Source organism: Phragmites australis, chromosome 16 (assembly GCF_958298935.1).
Source record: "Phragmites australis chromosome 16, lpPhrAust1.1, whole genome shotgun sequence".
Taxonomy (NCBI): domain Eukaryota; kingdom Viridiplantae; phylum Streptophyta; class Magnoliopsida; order Poales; family Poaceae; genus Phragmites; species Phragmites australis.
Window position 1 is genome coordinate 28507698 of NC_084936.1, and position 20998 is coordinate 28528695.

General features: G+C 43.2%; 1 protein-coding gene across 1 annotated transcript; it reads right to left on the minus strand.

The window, feature by feature from the left end:
- Positions 1-18277: 18277 nt before the first annotated feature.
- Positions 18278-19247, minus strand: LOC133895744 (transcription factor bHLH14-like). Its single transcript, XM_062336246.1, has one exon. It carries the CDS (start codon positions 19177-19179, stop codon positions 18358-18360), a length of 822 nt encoding a protein of 273 aa, XP_062192230.1. The 5' UTR covers positions 19180-19247; the 3' UTR covers positions 18278-18357.
- Between the last annotated feature and the right edge of the window lie 1751 nt (positions 19248-20998).

The following is a 20998-nucleotide window of genomic DNA, read 5'->3' on the forward strand; positions in this document are numbered from 1 at the left end:
TGCACTGCGCAGCAGTGCTGCTTCAGATTAGGGGTTACTGCTCAAAATGGCAGATCCGTTTGTGGTGGGTATACCGGGAGGAACGGTTAGGGATCGAGGTGGTGGTTGAACTTGCAAGATCATAATATTTGATGGTATCACGACCATAGAACTAGTCATAAGTGTGAGTTTATCAATGTCGGTTCGATTAAAATCAACACTGAGAGGGTATCAATGTTGATTCGTAGAAAAATCAGGTAGCCAATAATCTATTCAGACAAAAACTGACACTGATAAGTAGTATCAGTGCCGGTTAGTATTAAAAACCGGCACTAATATTCTCTCCATTCTCTCTCTCGGTCTCCACCGGTGAGGAAGGCGGTAGTGCTTGCGGCGATGGCAAAGACCGCTCAAGTTCAGCCTCTCATCCCCACGGTCAACGAGGGAGCTCGCCGACATCACACCGTCTAGATCTGGCCGATCACGAGCTCGTGGTCGCCGGATCTAGCGACGGCGAGCTCCTGGCCACTGGATCTGGCGGTAGTGGCTTCGAGGGGCTTTGGCCACCGCAATCCTCCCATGGGTTGGTCGTTGTCACTGGCATAAGACCAAGCGGCCGGCCGAGGTGTGACACAAGGCAAAGAGCGATGGAGAAGCCGGATTTGGTAGGTCACCATGCTAGATCTGTTGGAATCGGAATCCTGATGTGCGAACGTCGGAGGAAGGTAAGTCATATTACATTATGCTTACCTTCAGTGCGTACTTCGTCTGCTCTTCTCCATTTCGCTAGCTGATGAGCAACTGTTGTTGATGGATGTCGCGTGCTCTTGGAGGAACGAGATGAAGGATGACGGCCCTTCTGTTGTGTTGTTCTTTTCGGCGCTGAAATTGGAAGATGAACGCGTTGTTGAGGATGGCTGATTAGCAAAGTCAGATTGTAATGGATAATACATGTTGAATCGTTTCTTTTGTGTGATGTTGAATCGAGTTCTTTTTTGATGTCGAGCGACGGGAATCAGCGGCAGCCGCAACGGGAGCCAATTTTCTTTTTATTTATTCACTGAAAATGGCATCAGTGTCGGGTGGTTAACCAGCACTGATACTAGTTGAGAATCAGTGCCGACTAAAAAGTGCTGGTTAAAAAATCGACAGTAAAACCGTTTTTTAACCAGTACTGATATGTTTTTTTCAGTAATGTATGGTACACATATTTACGTTAAGAACTAAAAAAGTAATACGCTAATTTGGGCAGCGTTAGTGAGCATTTGATAATACTGGATACTGAAGGTTTCCAGACAATTAATTTGTCCAACTAATGCAAAACTGAATTCATAAGCCTAACAACAAACGCGACTGGCTTATAGATGAACTAGACGGTGAGCACGTGGAATCCACGCCTCAAAAGTATATATTATTGCACTTCTTTTTATATCTCGATCATTGACTGGATTTCATATTATTTTGCTCTCTATATATTATTATCATGGGAATTGTATGTTCAAAGTAAAGGGGACAACATTCAGCTCACCTTTCGCAAAAAAAAAAGACACCCTACAACTCACCGTTTATCCATTTATTTTACATAGTTAACAAATTCTTGGAACGCAGACTATTTTTCATGATCATTGAAATCGACCAGCGTCAATATATGCAATTGTTTGACAGCCAATACCTTTTTTAGCGGTTTGAGACCAAAAGTAAAATCGTGCATCCTGTGCTAACAAGATGCGACATGTTTGAGCCTTTTCTCGTTTTCAAAAGAAAAGAATATACAAGAAAAAGGATACGACATCGATGCAAGTGAACAAATAACTCAATTTGCAGAAGATGTGACATGCTTGATTAGTTCCTAAGGACATAAGTGGCTGACGAGTAAGTATTGCCAACTACCAACCCCAGGAGTGTCTTTCTTCATGAAACCTTTCCAAAGCACTTTGTATCAACATTACTATACATATATATTATACACTTGAAAATGGTGTGGGGTAGATAAATACTATAATTTTACTAGGTTATATACAAATACATATTACAATAGAGTCAAAACTAAGTGATTATCACTATCAGTTTGAAAAATTATCAATGTTGACTTTAAAATTACCCGACAATGATAATCCATTTGAACCCGTTAGCAATACGATCATTGTCGGTATTTAAAATTATTAGTAATAATGCCACTATTACTATCTTTTATTAGAATTGACAGTGATAATGGAGGAAGTATTACAATCAATTCCATAAAAAACCAAAGTGTCGGATGGAGATAATCTTATATGAAATTTTTAGCTCTTGATGAGATCTAAAACTTTGTAATTGACATTTTTTTATTCGAAGTCATCTAGGTGCTCAAATATGGTTCAAGAGTCACAACCAATTTGGCATCTATAACTTATTAGGCTTGACTACTTTTGCCGTGATTCACTCATAGGAGATCCTAGCCCTCTTAAACTACATGAAAAATGACAAAATTAGTAATAATATGGTGAAATGATAATATATACAATTCTTAATCACGCAAAAAATGATTAACATGTTGTATATACGAAAGGCACTTATCGAAGCTCTTCTTCTGCTTTCATGCGGACTAACTTAGTTCCGAGTTAGATGAAACATGAAACAAACATTGGTTTGGGTGCAAGATTTTTTTTTGTTTTTTTCAACTTCGAAAAAGTCAGATTTTGGAACCGATTATCACTGTTAGTTCATATGATAATCACTGAATATCAATATTGCTCGTTCACTATTAGGTCGAAAACCGGCATTGATGACAATATCTTTAGTAGTAAGTAGTGGTCAAAACACACCAGTTTTTTTTTTAGCATAGTGAATACTTGAAAGAAAGCAAATGGTGTACACAGCTCAAGAGATAATTAAACTCAGAAAGTAACATGAGAAGCTCAAGAAAAACACGGCCAAGAAAATGGATATAATAGCATCTTAAAAAGAAAACGGTGTGCTAGCACTATAAAGGGGTGAAAATGATCAGTTGGATAGACATCTTGTCTTGCTCTTCAAGGTCCAGTTTGCTAGTTAGGAGCACAGAAACAAAAAAAAAGAAAAGAAGAAAAGGTCTCTATCTAGATATAGGAAAAGGCGAATATGCGCGCCTCTGCTTTCCAACAGCTCTTCAAGGACTCGGTTTGCAAACCCTATGCATGCATCAATGCCTGTTGAGCTCTGTCCGAGGCAATCATGGCCCACAAGTCAGCACACGGCCTTCAATCTAACTGGTGATAGGTAGGATCTGGTAGCATGACTTTTTCTATTTTTGTGCTGCATGCGGTTGTGATCTTTAAAAATCTTGGAAGCACGTGTTACTTTTAAAAAATAAGTTAAAATATATCTTAGTTTATATGTGATGAGTTGGGAATAATATTGAATTTGAAATAATTTTAGTTGGCATAAGCTTGTTTATGTATGATCTTATTTATAGATAATAAAAGTTTAAATTGAAGCAGACTTTTTTAGAGTTCAGAAAATTATGTCTTACTGGAACATTCGTTGCATAGATTTTTGACCACACTGGATAGTCCGGTGTTACGGTGATGTAAATACCGAAGCATTTTCAGTGCTGAAGTAGAAATAGAAGCAAATACCGGATGGTGTGGCGATGGATTTAGAGTGACAGAGTATTTTCTGCAAAGAGAAGATTTTTGGCATCGAGTTTGAATATGTACGTCTGATGGTTCGGTGCTGAGTTTGTGAACACCGGAGAATGTGCCGGACCCTTTGTTGCAGAGAGGTTGCAGAACGGTGGTTCGGTTGATTGACACACACCAGATTATCCGGTGATGGATATGAGATCACCGAAAACTTTCACCAGGCCTTTTCTTACAGAGAGAATTTTTTTTCTGGAACAAATAATGCTACATTCACCGGATGGTTCGGTGTTCAGAGCAGAACATATCGAAACATCCGGTGTCAAGTTTTCTGCAGGGTGTGCTCTGAGTTGAAGTTTTTAATTGTGTACTAACCTGGAGATATTTTGGAATGCGAAGAAATATGTTTGCTTGTTTCATTGTGTGCAGATGACGGATGCAACTTGACGATCGATGACGGGTGATCGGGCTAAGCGGGTGCTTAGTGTTGGACGATCAAAGAGGGTCAGACGGAGTCAAGGATGATCCTAACTGTACATATAGAGGTCAAGCAAAGCATAAAACAGAGGATGTTGATGACGTGTTGACAAAGTCAAGCGAGGGAGATGTCGGTGCAAGTGACAAGGCAGCTCGAGGGATCGGGAGCGGAAGAAACTTGCCAGCGATCAAGATCGCAAGATGTAGGACACACGTTATCATCAGAGCGCTTGCTTCAGGTAGAAGCAAGTGACGGCTAGTCACGCTTTGAGAAGCGTGCTAGGATTTCGCGGTTTGGTCTTAAAACTGTAGGAGGACTGGAGGAGTATGTAACACCATTGTAAAGCTTGCGTCAAGGCAAAGCTAAGTTTTGAAGACGTCGAGACCGTTCGATGAATGAAGAAGAAAATAGACCAAAATACCCTGGTGGTAGGTATGAGTATACTACAAGAGAGGAGTATTTTGGAAAAAAGTTAGAAAACTTAGGGGTCAAATTTTCTAGGCCTATAAATAGAAGGGTAGGGATATAAGAGAGATTTAACCAGTCATTTGAGTCCATCGTGCCACCCATATGAGAGTATTGTGCTAGAGTTTTAGAGGAGATGAGAATTAGTGTTTAGCTTATGTAATAAGTGAGAGTTTTGACAGAAAAATATTTGCGTCGATGTAAAGAATATAGGGGTCTCCCACCGAGATGGCCCGCAACGGTCAGTTTTAGACAGTATTTACTTTCGTTCTTTGGCCCATGACCCCCGTGCGACCAGTCGACGCCAGCGCGACCACAGCCAAGGCCTTCATAGGATTCTCCGCAACCAGTCCTTACTGGTCGGGGGGCAGTACTCGTTTAGGCCAGTCAAACCTCATTTAATACCGCTACTCAAGTCGTTTTCCTTCCTCACATAGTTCACTCCATCTGAGGCGGTATGATCGGCGCAGAGTTCTCGTATCCCATCCCCCAAACATTAATTGTTGCGGGACGGGCTCGTAGACGTGACAAGAGGCGCAGCAGGCGCACATGGGAAGCCTGCGACAGGACAGGGCAGGTCGGGCCCTTTGGGCGTGACAAACTGGGGTGCGACCGATGGATGGGACGTGCGCCGCAGGAACGCAGGGCAGGCACAACACATGTATACTTGTAATGATTATTTATATCATTTCTCTAGACAGACATAGGTCTTTTCGTTGGACCCACATGTAAGGGAGAGAATGGAGAAGAATACACATGATGTATGACTATTACCCCACGGGGGGTCTGAACCTGGATAACTCTGGTATTCCTGAGCAACAAATATACACATATTCCACAAGCACACCCAGAACGTCAATCACTCACCCACTATCCAGCATACTCCGGAATCATTGTCAGTGATTTACCCTCGATAATTTGTAATTCCCATAAAATAGAGCTCATATCTTTGAGTAATGAAGTTTATTTTGTTACATATACTTGAATTCCACTCCTCCTAGTTTCCCTTGACTTATGTGCAAGTTTTTTTTTCTTTTTTGATGTTGATTTTTATTTTTTTTAGCTAAATTTTTAACATATTGGGAGTTTGTTCTTATTGATGCTTAAAATTCACATACATATACATATGTGAAAGGATTTTGAATTCTCTTGTCTTTAAACTATCATCTTAGAGATCTTGTTCACCCGTTGTTTATCTTTTAATTCTTGAGTGATCTTTTGTCTAGATTCAACCTTTATATGAGGATAATTCATGGATTAGGTTATTGTGGAATCTAGTGTTCGATTCTAACCATAAGACCTATAGTTTTTTGAATCTTCAAGTTTTGTTTTTGATTTTTTTCTCGGAAAATCCGAATTCTCCGGTCTCATCTCCGGAGTTTTCAGACTTTCTGGATAGATGTAGTTTTTCTGCTGCGTGTTTGTGTTGCGTTCTGCTATGATTCTCTTTTAGAGGCGTGTTAGGTGATAAATATGAAATAATCATTAATTTTATAAAAAATTTATTAAGAGGTATATTTATCCCTCTCTGATCATCACTCTTCATGCTACAGCTGCATATATCATTGGTTGCAGCTACTGCTGTTGAACGATTACTGCATGCAGGCAGGCGAGTGCCCAGTGACTACCCCTCGAGATCTTGTTCCTCCAGAAATCTTTTGGCTGTCGTGGAATCCTACAGACTACGTTCTCTGCCAAAAATAAAATTAAAATCATGGCCAGGAGGAAAGGTCAGACCAATTTGACTCTTCTCGCTGCGTACGAGCTGCTCGGGCTCGGCGAGAGCGCGCTTCAGACACTCACTTATAGCCGACCAATCAAAGCAGCAGCATGCTCCCGATTTTCAGACAGCCTCACGGGAAAGTAAACCTCAACCAACCAGAGCTGAGGATCCACATCCGTATCCAGAGTTTCCAGACACCGCTTCGATCGAGCAGCAGCATCTCCCCAACGATATACGCATCCGATGCGCAGAATGGAAAATTTCAGCCGCGCTACCTATCTTCTCTCTCAGCTCGTCTGCTCTGGCATCCGGCAGCCCCGACTTCGATTCTTGAATAGATCGACTGGTGAAGGTGGACGATGAGGTCTCGGATGAAATAACTCCAGCTACCGGAGGCTGGCCGCCATGTCCATGCCCACGTAGAACCGCCGCTCCCGCTCGCCGTGATCGCCTCTTGGTTGGAGAATTGGAGGTGTCCAATATGATGGTCGACCGATCCTGAGGCAGAAGTCGGTCAGTGGTCAGTTCACCATGGCCTAGATTCGATCGACGCCTTCTTCCTTGGCTCAGGTTTCCACCCGCACCCATCCATCCTGATGGGCGCTGGCCGTAGCGGCGGCCATGACAAGGATGACGAGGACACGAGCAGCACGAGCTCAGGCGCTAGCAGGCGTCATCGAGAAAGGTGCTTCAACTGCGGCGAGCGCGGGCACATCGCGAGGGATTGCCCCAAGTCGAGGAGGGAGAGGGCGCTACTCGCCGATGCCGACGACGAGCCGACGCTGCTGTGATGGCGGTGTACGCCATGTCATGTTTAGGGGGAGTTTGTTGGAATAATCACGCCATGTGTCTAGCGCGTGTGCGCGTGAGTTTGTTCTTGTCAAGTTGGAAGTCCAGGATAGGTCCTAGGATTGTGCGTGAGAATAGGCAGGAGAAGGGCATGCATGGTGCCGGTTAGCACGGGAGGAGGCCGAGTCGTCCGTGAACGAGCGTGTGGTGCTCGGGACGTTGAAGACCGAATCATGCGAATCATGGCGAGCTTGCCGGGCAGGGAGTTCGTGGCTCCGAGGTGTGCGTCCCCTGGCTGTTAAATAGCCCTTGTACTCCACCGTTCTTTGTCGTCAAGTCCAGTGAATAAGATAGCCAAGATACAGGCGAGTTCGTCGCCGCGGCGTTCGTCGCCGGAAAATCACTGTTCATCTTCTTCCTCGCGCTGCCGTCGTGAGTGAGAGAGAGAGCAAGCTATCCTAGCATTCCTGCGCGCCAACAATTGGTACCAGAGCTTGGTTTGGAGAGCATGTCGTCGCCGTCGAGCCCACCGAAGATCGGAGACAGCGGCAAGGCTGTCGTCGCCGTGGAGCGCGTCGTCAGCAACTCCGGCGCCGTCGAGCTACCGCTGCTGACCAAGGCCAATTACCACGAGTGGGCCTTGGTCATGCAGGTGTCGCTGGAGGCCATGGAGCTGTGGGACGCGGTGGTGGCCGTGTCCAAGGAGCGCGCCAAGGATCGGCGGGCGTTGGCCGCCATCTTGCGCGCGGTGCCGCCGGAGATGAAGGCCGGGCTCGCCGTGAAGAAGACGGCGAAGGAGGCGTGGGATGCGGTGAAGTCCATGAGGGTTGGTGACGATCGTGTGAAGGCCGCGAGCGTGCAGCGCCTCTGGAAGGAGTACGAGAACGTCGTGTTCCGCGACGGTGAGTCCGTCGGAGACTTCACCATGCGCATCAGTGGCCTCGTCGGCAGCCTGCGCGAGATGGGGGAGACGCTGGAGGACGGTCGCGTGGTGAAAAAGATCCTGCGCGTGGTCCCGAAGAAGTTCAAGCAGGTGGCGGTGGCGATCGAGATGCTCACGGACCTCAACACCACGTCTGTGGAGGAGCTCGTCGGCCGGCTGCGTGTGGCGGAGGATGCTGACGTCGAAGAAGCTACGGACGGCGTCGAGCGGCTGTTGCTCACTAAGGAGCAGTGGGAGACGCGTCGGCGTCAACGCGGCGACAAGGAGCGGGCGCACGGCCATAGCGGCAAGATGGGCGCTGGCCGTAGCGGCGGCCATGACAAGGATGACGAGGACACGAGCAGCATGAGCTCAGGCGCTAGCAGGCGTCATCGAGGAAGGTGCTTCAACTGCGGCGAGCGCGGGCACATCGCGAGGGATTGCCCCAAGTCGAGGAGGGAGAGGGCGCTACTCGCCGATGCCGACGACGAGCCGACGCTGCTGTGATGGCGGTGTACGCCATGTCATGTTTAGGGGGAGTTTGTTGGAATAACCACGCCATGTGTCTAGCGCGTGTGCGCGTGAGTTTGTTCTTGTCAAGTTGGAAGTCCAGGATAGGTCCTAGGATTGTGCGTGAGAATAGGCAGGAGAAGGGCATGCATGGTGCCGGTTAGCACGGGAGGAGGCCGAGTCGTCCGTGAACGAGCGTGTGGTGCTCGGGACGTTGAAGACCGAATCATGCGAATCATGGCGAGCTTGCCGGGCAGGGAGTTCGTGGCTCCGAGGTGTGCGTCCCCTGGCTGTTAAATAGCCCTTGTACTCCACCGTTCTTTGTCGTCAAGTCCAGTGAATAAGATAGCCAAGATACAGGCGAGTTCGTCACCGGAAAATCACTGTTCATCTTCTTCCTCGCGCTGCCGTCGTGAGTGAGAGAGAGAGCAAGCTATCCTAGCATTCCTGTGCGCCAACACATCCCACCGGGCCAACCACATAGAGACACATATCCATCCACCTCAATAGCAAAATCACATGCATGCATGCGTTCATTTCACTCCCACTAGCCACACCAACCTCCTAGGCAAGGACTCAACGGGCTCTAGTATGCACATACGCTTCCGCTATTCGGTGTTCAACTACATGAGCTAGGTTTAGAGGTGAATTAGCTAAAGGTTAGAGCTAACAATCGGCATTAGAGCCAACCTTAGCTCAGATTGAACCCATTATTCATGTGTAAGTCCAATTAAGGTTCTGTTGATGGTATTTAGATGTCATCAAGCCCAATTTGGTTTCGGTTAATGGTAATTAGACTCGGGTTAGGTTAATTAAGCCTCAATTGCGCATGTTTTAATCCGCAATTACCCTAGATCAACTCATGTTTGGGTTCGGTTGAGTGAAATTAGAACACGTATATGCGCAATTGCTCGTATTTAGGGTTAATTGGTCCGGTTTAGATGGTTTGCAGGTCGGATTAATTAATTTGGGATGTTTTCAAGCACACATGTTCATGATTTATGAGTATGAGGCTCGGATTACTTGCAAATTGTGCATGTTTGTGTGTTCTTGTGTGCTATTTGGCTCAAATTGAGGGCCTTAGGGCATGTAAGGAGGGGATTGGGGGAATCCAAGAAACCCTAATGCATCCTAAAGAAAATCCCCAATTCTCAATCTGAAACCCTAATCCCCAATCTGAACCCAAACTCCCAAATCAAAGCCCTAGATAAGAAGGAGAAGAGGGTTCTTACATGTTTGCGCTCTCATGTCGCCTTCTCCTCCTCAGGATCTTCCTAAGCCACCGGTGTCTCTATCTTGTTGTCCTCGCCGTTTATTGCGTGTGCACACTAGAGCTCTACCTCCAGGCACTCCTTCTCGCAGTGCGGACCATCCACACGGGCGACACCATAGCTCCAACCGAGGTCCCACGCCCTCTCCGGCAGGTAGGCCCGTATCGCCGTCCTCTTCTCGTTCCTTCTCTCTCTCCCTCTTTACCGGCGGTTAGCATCTCCCAGTCGCCATCGTCGATCTCTCGAAGGAGTTGACAGAGACAGAGAGGGGGAAGGGGGTAAAATGAGCTTAGGGTTTGGGGGGTAGGCGCTCAGCGCTGTATTAGATCCGGCGAAAATGTCAGCGTGCCGTCAGATTCTAATGAGCGGCTAAGATGTGTCCATATGGCTCGTGCTCAGGCATTGCTTTTGCTGCTTTCCTGGACAACAGAACAACACATGAAAGCCTACGGTGTGAATGCAGCATCACATGAAGGAAAATGATTTTTTATATATTTTCTAAATAAAATAATTACAAAATATACCTCGGATGAGTGCAGTTACCCAAGGTGCCACCGTGGCGCCAAGAGGCTATGGTAGCGGGCTCGTAGGTCTTACCGCCCTCTAAGGGAGCGGGTAGCCCTGCCGCCCTCTGAGGGGACGGTTAGACCCCCACCCCTCCTCCACTATAAAAGATTAAAATTCAGTCTAAATGATCATTTAAATCCAAAAAAATCAAGCTAGATGATGCTATGTTGGTAGCTGGTGCTGTTACTCTATTGTTATGTTGAGGCCTTGATTCTGCTTTACTATTACCATGTCGATCGATGATAGGACTGTCTCCCCCTTCTGTTGGATGTGTTGCTTCAGATTCTTGGCCGATGACATTCATTGATGACCGATGACACTCGTACTGAGGTCGTAGTAGCTAGTGAGCTAAGCGTGGTGCTGGGCTCCCTGTTGCAGCATAATTGCTGCACCAGCTGAAGCTACGCATCACGTTGTGCTCCTAGTACGCTACAATCACTTTTACTATGTTGAGGTCAATGATATGAGACCGGTGATGCCCCAGTTTTGCCTACAGTTGATGTGCACCGCTGAGACCAATACTTTATTTTCCTCACTAATGTTACCACTATGCTACTATTTGTCTCTGCTATACCCTTGCAGACTCGGAGACAACCTCAAGAAGACAACCGTCAGCGCAACCTACTCGGAGGTAGCCTAATGAGAAGGGCAGAATTAACCGGAGAGCTCTGTGAAGCTCCAGGAACCAAGAAGACGCAATCGCTGGATGATCGAGTTAGTCAGATAGGTGTGGGTGTGGAGTAACGTATTGTAATGAGAAAAACTTATACTTTATGAATTCGATATTGAATTAATAAAACTTAATGTTTCATACAACATTTTTCTTTACTTTGTATACTTTGTGTATAGTGGCACGCCCCATAGATGTTATTTTCAAGTTCTACACTATTCAACGCAAGTTTCTCATGTCGTAAAATACACATATCTAGATTATTGTCGCCCATTGAAATAGCGATAGGTACCTTCCCAATGGGCCCCAGATTAAAAAGAATACAACATTTCAATGCTCTCAAAATTCCAAACACTATCAAATAGTCATGAAAAATTCTAAAAACAATGTATGGTGTAGATGATGTTATTATCTACTTTTCCTAAAAAAATCAACTCAAAGAGTTATATGTACAATGAGAAACAAAAAAGATATATTTTCAAAAAAGATAATTTTTTAATGAAATTTGTTTTTTTCTCATTGTAAATATCATATTTTTGTAATGTTTTTGAGAGCTCATAGTATCCTCTGCACCACCAATTTGTTAAGAATTTTTATGACTATTTTGATAGTATTTTAAATTTTGAGAGTAATGAAACACATCATTTTTTATTATTTTTAAACCTACCACCTATTGGAAGGGCGTATGATTTTTTTAAATGAATACCTATTTTTGCAATTTTTATTTAAAATATATATAAATAAAAAATCTCAATTTCCGTATTAATTTATTAATGAGTTTGTTTCGAACCGACACCACACATGCATGAATATATATGATGCGTCAGGGCCGTCGCGACAATTTTGGGGGCCTGTGTTAAAACCATGTTGCGTACATAGTACCTTAAAGGTGTGCTTTTCCCCTTAAAAACAGCTTAAAGGTGTATTTTGCTGTGGCCTGACCATGACCACGGTATGGACATTAGGTAAATTTGGTTAGGTCACTTTCAATGCCTTGTTTTTATGATATCTAAGAGGATAAAGAGACTGATGATGTGAAAATGTGGCACGTCAATATATCCAGCATCTTGTGTGCAATATCCGACGAGCAGCATCTGAGATGCCATAGTCGTGACGCTACGTCGTTGACCTTTGCCATCACCCACCCATAGGAGGGACTCCGTTGGAGTGCGAATAACCGACGACTTATCCTTGGTTGACGAGATCAAGAATATGAAGCAATATAGATGCGAAAAAGAATGAGACTATATGAGCTAGACAAAAGATGAAAGATAATGTAAATTATGTTTGATTGATTGGTTGATGTTCTCAATAGGTCATGACCCTCTCATATTTAAAGGGCAGCAGGTCTTAGTCGTAAGAAATCATGACTCCTAATTCAAATCGAACAAGATTTATAGATATGATTCGGCTATACCTAACTGATTTTCAAATTTTCTATAACAAACATATACTTTCTATTTGAACATGTAAAACTCCAATATATCTACTCGAATACGCTTTAATGTAGTTCAACCTTCTTAGATTCGACTAACTCTTTCATCTGTCCGGAGACTATCTGCAAGAACAAACCATAATCACTGATTACCTGGTCATTGGTCATGACTACTGATCGTGTTCACTGGTCTGAAATCACTATTCACTAGTCTTAAATTACTGTTCACTGGTTGAAAATCATTGTTCACTCGTCATGATCACTGATCTGAAATCACTATTCACTTGTCCGAATTCACTGTTCACTAGGCGGAGGTCACTATTGATCCTGCCACGTTACTGTCCATCTAGAGGTACTGTTCATCTAGCTGTGATAATGTGCATCTTAGTACTGTTTATCTAATCGTCCATTAAATTAATCGTCGTTGTAATAATCACTATAAATATCAAATCTTATTATCAATAGAGATTTGATATTACGAAACAAGCTTACAATATATACATATACTTTGCTAGTTTCTTGAGATATCACAAAGTAATTTATTGCCTCACAATTATTTAGGATTTCTCAAAGAACTAGTTTTTTACATAAAAAACAAGATTCTCTCATCTTTAAATTACTTGTTATATTATTTTTTTTATAGACATCTAATTAATGTCTAAGAAATTAGTATTTGTAGTGACCTTATGGTAATGTATGAGTTGACATTAAGCCAAATAAAAAAATGTGCTAACATTTTTTTTACCTTCATTGTATGTCACACAGCAACTGACTAAAGAATAAAATGTTGCTTCCTCACAACCTAATCAAAAGGTACTCAACAGCCTCTTACAAGATGTATTATTATTGTGGTCCTCTCGGTTGGGAGCAAACAACTCACCTAGCCCACGATCACAGTTAACTCTAATCATTATGTTTTATTATAAAATATTTCTAAGATTTTATAAAGTCATGCTAGTGTGAAAGTGTATTTCAAGATAAATCTAGGTATATGATTTTTTATATTTCTAATTTATATATTTTGGGAGACGTTGATTGTCAAAGTTTCAAATGCTTGACCAGAAGCATGACTAAAACATCATGATTTGGTGGCCAGGGAAATAGTACTACAAATGAAGGAAGGCATGAAATAAAGAAGTGCATTAAGACAACTTAAGGAAAATAGCCAGCATAGTAAAAAAAAAAACACTAGTAGTATCTGAAAATTGCTGTAGCCGATTTGACGCTGCTAACATTCATTTGGATCTTCGTCACTAAGTAATGTTTAATTCACGTAATCTCTGAAATACTCAAAGTTATCAAGTCGACACCTTCTAAACAATGCTTAATTGCTTATGTACTGATAAATATGGGATAATTATTCAGTTATCATAAAAAATGATAATTACTGTTAAGAATGACATATAAACAGCTAAATCTATACATATACAACATGATAGTAAATAAGTAATTGTTATGTAAAAAAAAGCGAATGCCCCAATAAATATCGGGCCCTAAACGGATGGGGCCAGCGCGGCCTTTCGGACACCGCTTGGGACGGGCCGGGTACGAGAACATCATGGGTGCGTACGGCACAGGACGGCGCAGGGAGAAGATATAAAGTTGCTTGCCTTCCTTCTGCATACTCCTGCATGTGAGGCCATCAGAGAGTGATCAGGCTGCGCTGCAGCCGCACTGCATGCTGGTCCCCCACTTGCCCCACTTGCATGCCTTGGAAAAGATCAAGAGTGTTCCTCACGACGTGAGCATCCGTGTTTTTTTAATTACTGTATCTAGTTATAAATATTTTATGTTTTGATAGCTATAGGTAACATAAGATAATTATTAATATCTTCGATTGTAAATATAGATCATTTTAAATTTATGCATAAAAATTAAAAAAAACAGATCAAATGACCTTGTTACCTTTTATTTATTCTGTATTACAATTTCAAGTTTTCATTAGAATAATAGCTCTATGTCTTATCTTATCTTGATTAATATCCGAAACAGATATTACAACTAAGAGGTATTTATATATAGTTCTGAGGATCTAGATGGATTTTCTCCATGTTCTAAGTCATGTAAGCCCTAATCGGACGATTTTATTCTTGTCATGGATCTTAGCGCAGGTGTCTTTGATTCCTATTCGACTAGGCTTGCTCTGCGGTTTCATGACTTCGGAGGTCTTGAATGCGCGAGTTGACTTGTGTTGGCATCTGATTCCGTTGTTGTGGACATACCCCTCCCTCTCTTTTTATAGTAAGGGTGAGGTCGTCATACCCTACTCGGACTCCACCCTTGTGTAATTTTCCCAAATCGTAGTACCTTTGGATATCTACGGAGGAACCTTACCAAACACGGGGTTAGTTTCCTTATCGGATACAATTATGTACCAAATTTTTTACCACACACCTTAATTTCTCCATGACAGTTACAAGCCATGCCAAAATGAGTAATGGACACGTGCACCATGGATACCATGTTCAGATATTTCGTATTTCTGATAATATATAATAAATAACTATATTTCCTCATCAGCTAGCCCCCAACCCTACTCAAAAGAGGGTCGTTGGTATATAGTCGGAGTTTGACCTCATCGGAACTCATAGAGTCAAGTAACTCTTTTGTTCTACCATGTGCTTCCTTGTCGGGAATGCATCCGACTGCATAGAACACGACAGACTCAAGGGAAGCTATTGACCGAAAAGAGTTTCGAAGCGACTAAGTCAAGAAATTACTTTGGCCACGGGAGCCAAAAGATCGTGACCTCTCTTGTCCTTGTCAATGCTACATTAAATGAGCGTGACTTCTAAGGGGAGTTGAAATTAATAGACACCCGACAGATCATCTTGAAAGCTAAAACGTGACGAGCGCCATTAAGTTAATGTGCTTTGATGAATACCGAGCTATCTTGGAAGTCGAGATGCCACAAATGTCGTTAAAGTCGAAGAACCACCATTCGACAGCGAATATTTGTGGGACTCCTTGTCTTTATAGACGGCAAGCCTTATGGCATATGCCCATGAACTCACATACTTACTTACATTGTACTCTGGCCAAAAACCATATTCTTCCACCTTCAATCCTTAACCACTTCACTCTGGATTCCCTTCATCCTCATCCTCTTGAGAACTTTGGTTCATCCTTCTCAGATCTCCTCCACCGTCTCCCTTAGGACCTCAACCTTCATCACCGGCTTCTCCACCTCGCGCTCCTCCTCCCTTGCCAGCCCCTCCAACAGAAGCCCCAGAGGTCATTGTCATATCCTTCAATGATGAGGAGGTGGCATAAGCACTGGAGGATATCGCCAGCAGTGAAGACCTGGCTCCGTACAAGGAAGAGATCGACTGGAACCTTCTCGAGATGAAGGCAAAAGAGGAAGAAAGAGAAGTGTGGAATATTAGGGAACTCTCTGACGCCGCATTGTCCTCCTCTTCCTCCGATCATGGTGACAACGGTGTGATCAACAACTACATTGTAATTAGTTGCGCTAGAGGGAATAAGAGGCATAGGTTAATCTAGATAAGGCGTAGTCAATCTGAGTCGCTTGACTCGCTAGGATTAGGACTCAAGATCCTTTTGTGGTGTAAAGAAACACAATTTTTGATGTAATATATCTATAGTATTAATGCAAATTTTTGTCTTAAAATTTCCGAGTCTTGCATTTAACTAGGATCCTTCTTCTCGATCAGATTCATCCACAAGGGAAATAATCTCGACTGCTTGGGATGTGGCAATGGACTTCCTTTAGCACCACATCAGCCCTTTGAAGGCACGAGACCATCGTGCCTGGGTGTACTTGGGGTCATTTGATACGATGAGGGGACAGCCCTGTGGTAAGACATCACCGATATTCTCCCTACCTATTATAATATTTTGTCTAACTTATTTTTCAAACAAATCACTACTCGTACATGTAGTCTTATTAGAGGATGTGGTCTTGAGGAGGGTGAAAAACCTCTAGACAAACCCACCCCCGGACAATCGTGAATATGTCCTAAAGGTGATATGCGACTTGCTTGAGCATGTTAGGGAGTCGATGATCCAAGTAGGAACATTCACAAATCTCTGTAATCGTAATTATCTGGTTTCTGAGTAAAAATTGCCTTTGTAGTCAAGGCAAATTCTTCCATAGCTAGAGTCACCATCCCGAGTCATTCCATCCAAAGTTGAAGGATAGGAAACACGTGGTGTCGTGCACCTCCACTCTTCATCTCGCTCTGAGGACTCACCCCGCTGAAAGGATCGAACGGTCCAAGAGGGGGGTGTATTGGGACCGAATAAAAAACTTTTTCAAATGAAATCTAGAACAAGTAAACAACCTTAGCCTAGATGGAAAGCAAAGCAACAACAAAGAACAAAATGGATGGAATTTTAACTTGCAAGAAAGTTAATGCTCAAAGTAAATACAGGAAAGTAAAGATATAGGTAAGAGTACACCAAATTTTTTTCCTGATGTTTCGAGGAGTTGGCACTCTCCTCTAATTCTCGTTGGAGCACACTAAGGTTATCGCTCCCCTTTAAGCCACCAAGACTTAAGTGCTCTCTAGTGATAGCCATTTCTACATCTCTGGATATGTGGGCTTCAAATCAAGCACAAAACTTCTTCATGGAGCTCACACAAGATTTCAAAAAGCTCACCGAGACAGCTCCAATCACCAAGACCAGTTAGGTGTTGCCAACCACCAAGAGTAACAAATCAATTGCTTCACTTCACCAAAATCAAGTGTAAAATATAGCTGGATGCATACTTGCTACTCTTCTTGCACTAATAATGTCTTTAATCTTCAATTAAGAACTTTGCAAATCACTCTAGTGTATTCACTTGCCACTTGACCTTACACTAAGTGTTTCAGCTCTTCTGAATGGCAAGGGTCACCTAAGAGATGAAATGGGGGTGTATATATAGGCTAGAGGTCCAAAACTAGTCGTTACCTAACCATCCACAGTTTTTATGAACACAACAATGTGAAGCTTGGCCATGCCGGAGTGTTTCTTAGAATATAGACTTCAAGTTTGTAGATGCTAGATAATTCGGCGTATACACCGAATGCTTCGACGTGTACAATGCTTCAACGCCGGACCATCCAACATATAAAGAATTTTCAGAACTTATCCAATTGAAACTTTTTTAAGTCCTATCTTCACTTCAACTCATTCATGTACTTCTCTGAGCTACATAGTGCTAGAATTTTATGAGTGTGCATCCAACCAAGTTACTATTCTTAGCTCTTCTTTATAGTATGATAAAAAATGAAAAAGAGAGCCTATGCTACTCTAAATGTACTTTATCTTCTTCTGATACTTAGAACTAGAAGGTTTTTAATCTTGATGTTTATATCCTTTGATCGCTCATCCAATCAATCAAGGGACTAAGATCGCCCAACATTGTAAACTATTTTTCTTATGTTCCCTTCAAAGTAAACTTGTTAGACACAATGATATAGTTATTATTAATTACTGAAATACTTACCACTTAACTAAAGGTCTATATGCTACAATTTCTTCTTTTTAAGCTATAATTAATCATTTAAGCTAGGCAAAATATAGTTTAATTGATCCTTGAGGCTACAACCTAGGGAGGGTGGTAGCGCACGTTTGCTTGCTTTTGGGATGTTAGAGGTGGGAACAGGTGGGCCTGCACGTGCTTGTGGGAAAATACTTCTCGATCTCCATATAAAAATTTTGAATGTAAATTGGAGATATGCAGCAGGTAATCCATTACCAACTAAATTGCTATGGCAGTCTATCACATAATAGCATGTCACCATTAACACTATGCCTGCTACATTTAGCGTTACTTCCCAATTTGAAATGAATCAGCATAAAATTAAACACCGGTCATAGAATAGCTTATGCAAATATACAATACCAACTAGCAAGTAGCAACTAGCAAGTCCTCAAAAGAAGAAAAGAAGATTGCCAACAAAACAAGAAACCAAGTGCACATATAGTTCATAATTTATTTCACAACCGCACAAGCCTGCCGGCCACGAGCGAGCCGCTCTCCTGAAGCCTGTGAAGCAACGCTCCTCGGAGGCAGCCCTCGTCCCGCAGCGCGGCTGGCACGTCCACGACGGCGTCCTGCACGGTCACGCCGCCGTGGCGGCAGACGCAGGCGTGCTGCACCGGCAGGTCCAGCGAGCGGAGCGCGTCCATGAAGCGCGCGGGGGCGTGCCGCGCCTCGGTCGTCAGGCGCAGCGCGGCCACCTCCTGCCCGAAGGCCCCGAACATGCGCACCTCCAGCTTCTCCTGGAGGCCGAACGAGTCGTGGGAGGACGCCGCGGCGTCGACGTCTGCGGGGTGCGCCTTCCGTGCCGCAGCCTGCGTGACCTCGGCCTCGAGCTGCTCCACACGGCCGCGCAGCTCGGCGATGTAGGCGGTGGCGTCGGCGAGGAGGGACGCCTTGTCCATCCGGGACACGGTGGGCACGGCGGCCCGGAGGTCGCAGAACCGGCGGTGGATCCTGTCCCGCCGCAGCTGCTCGGCCTCCACGTGGCTGACGGCGGAGCCGTCGGTGCGGGGCAAGGGCTTCCGCCCCCGCCTCTTCGGCGCAGCTGCAGGCGGCAGGTTCCCGGACAGGTCGTCGGAGCCCGCCGAGCGCGAGCTCCCGTCGCCGCACGCGGCGCCAAGTTCCAGGGGCTGGTACTGCACGTCGTCGTCATCCAGCAGCCATTGCTCCAGGACCTCGCTGGAGAGGAAGTCGAGCACTGGTACGTGGTGGCCGGCGGCGGAGGAGCCCGGGGAGGGAGGGCTACAGGAGGAGGTGAGACGGACGTGCTCATCCATGGCACGCAGCGGCACTATGCGTTAGTGTCAGTTTCCTAAATTTTATGAGACCGGGTCTTTCGGTAAAACCATGCAGTGTGTTGATACGTGTTCTTATATTGTGTAGTCGTATGTATATGGTACGGATAAGATCTCATCAGGATCTTATACGTGCGGTTCTCATAAAATTTCTCTCTCTCCAATAGATCTATCGTTATCAATATATTTTAAATAGTACATCAGTTAAATTTTTGTTTTTAGAAAACTATCGTATATGGTAGCTCATATAATATCTTCTAACTGAACCAATAGAACATCTGTATCTTTAGCAAACCAGATTTTTTATACATGCTCAAGTTTTTTTTATATAGTATCAAGTGTTTTTGGGCGCTGCAGCACCGATCCAACCTATGTAACATAAAGAACCTAACAACTCAATATCAGTGCAACACTAATCTAATCAGTCCAACACTAGCCTAATAGTCCACTAGCGTCAGCACCAGTCCAACAACCTCCCTCTATATCTCTTCTTGGCTCCATCTAGTTAGGATTGTCTGAAAAATAGTTTTATAATATTTTAACTTTATTATATTTTCTTATATTTCATAATAATAATTAATAACAAAATCTAATACTATAGCAAAGATGACCATAACAACCGGTATTACTACGTTAATTGAAAGGAGAGGACGACGATCGGCGCTCACAGTGAGAGAACTAGCTCTGAAATTACACAAGCAAGCTGAGCTATCTAGCTAGCCAGTAGAGTCGCCGGAATAATTAATCAAATAGATGGAGACGCCTCTTGTACTAACGTGTACGTGCACCAGCTACACAGAAATGATACCAGGTGTGAATCTTATCGTGTTCTACCAGCTAGCTTGTCCCTTTCTGCATACAAAAGCATACATGTTACCGGTGGTGGATCCGGAACTAAAATAATCGGATGTCATCCATAGCACTCTCTCATTTCTAAGTAATAATTCACTTGTAAAATAAGCTATATTGAAGAAGAAAATTGTGCTACTATCTCTGTAAGGTAATCCTCCGTTTGTAAGTAAGTTTTTTGGTTTTCGAAAGGGAAAATCATTTGTAAGCTATGCTTATGGAAATAAAATAGTGTTGTCTTTGAAAATTCCTTGGTCTTCTAGTTTGTCTATATGAGATGAGTTTTTATGCTATGTACCTTATAGGAGAAACCTCTTCGATAGTTCTCAGATAATCCCTGCATCTGGCATAGCCATAATAGGGGAAGGAGAACTCTGTGTTCGTAGAGAAGTGTTCCCTTCGGGTGAAACTATCTAGGGTGATGATATAAACTTATCACATATATACATGACTAGGATATCCAGGGAAAGCTTTGCTACTTCTGAAATAAGCTAGCAATAAGAATGGTGAGTACCGAGTAGGATTTTTACAACTATTGTGCAATCGGCTGATTTGTTGGTCTCACCAACCTGCAAATATTCTGATTAGCATCACTAAATACCACTGAATCAAAAGAGGTCATTTTCAATATTGAATATTCTATTATTGTTACTATTCAAAATAGTGTGTTAATATAAACTAATCAACTTTTTACTGTTTATGCAGTGTGCAAACAGTACTAAATAGTGCCTAAATAGTACTAAATAGTATCTAAATAGTACCTCTTGAATAAAGAATGGTACACGGAATAGTATCTGAATAATAATTCCAGAGGACGAGTTATTTCTATATCCTTAAACCGTTTTGCACTTAAGATAAATATTACGTGTCATTATCCTTTTGGTGAATAGTAACTCGAATTTGATTTAAATAGTAAAATACATTTTTTTTAAGCTATCGTAAAATATTGGTA

What these genes read in the sequence shown, in the direction of transcription:
- LOC133895744 (XM_062336246.1), bottom strand. Translation starts at nt 19,179, where the DNA reads ATGGATGAGCACGTCCGTCTCACCTCCTCCTGTAGCCCTCCCTCCCCG.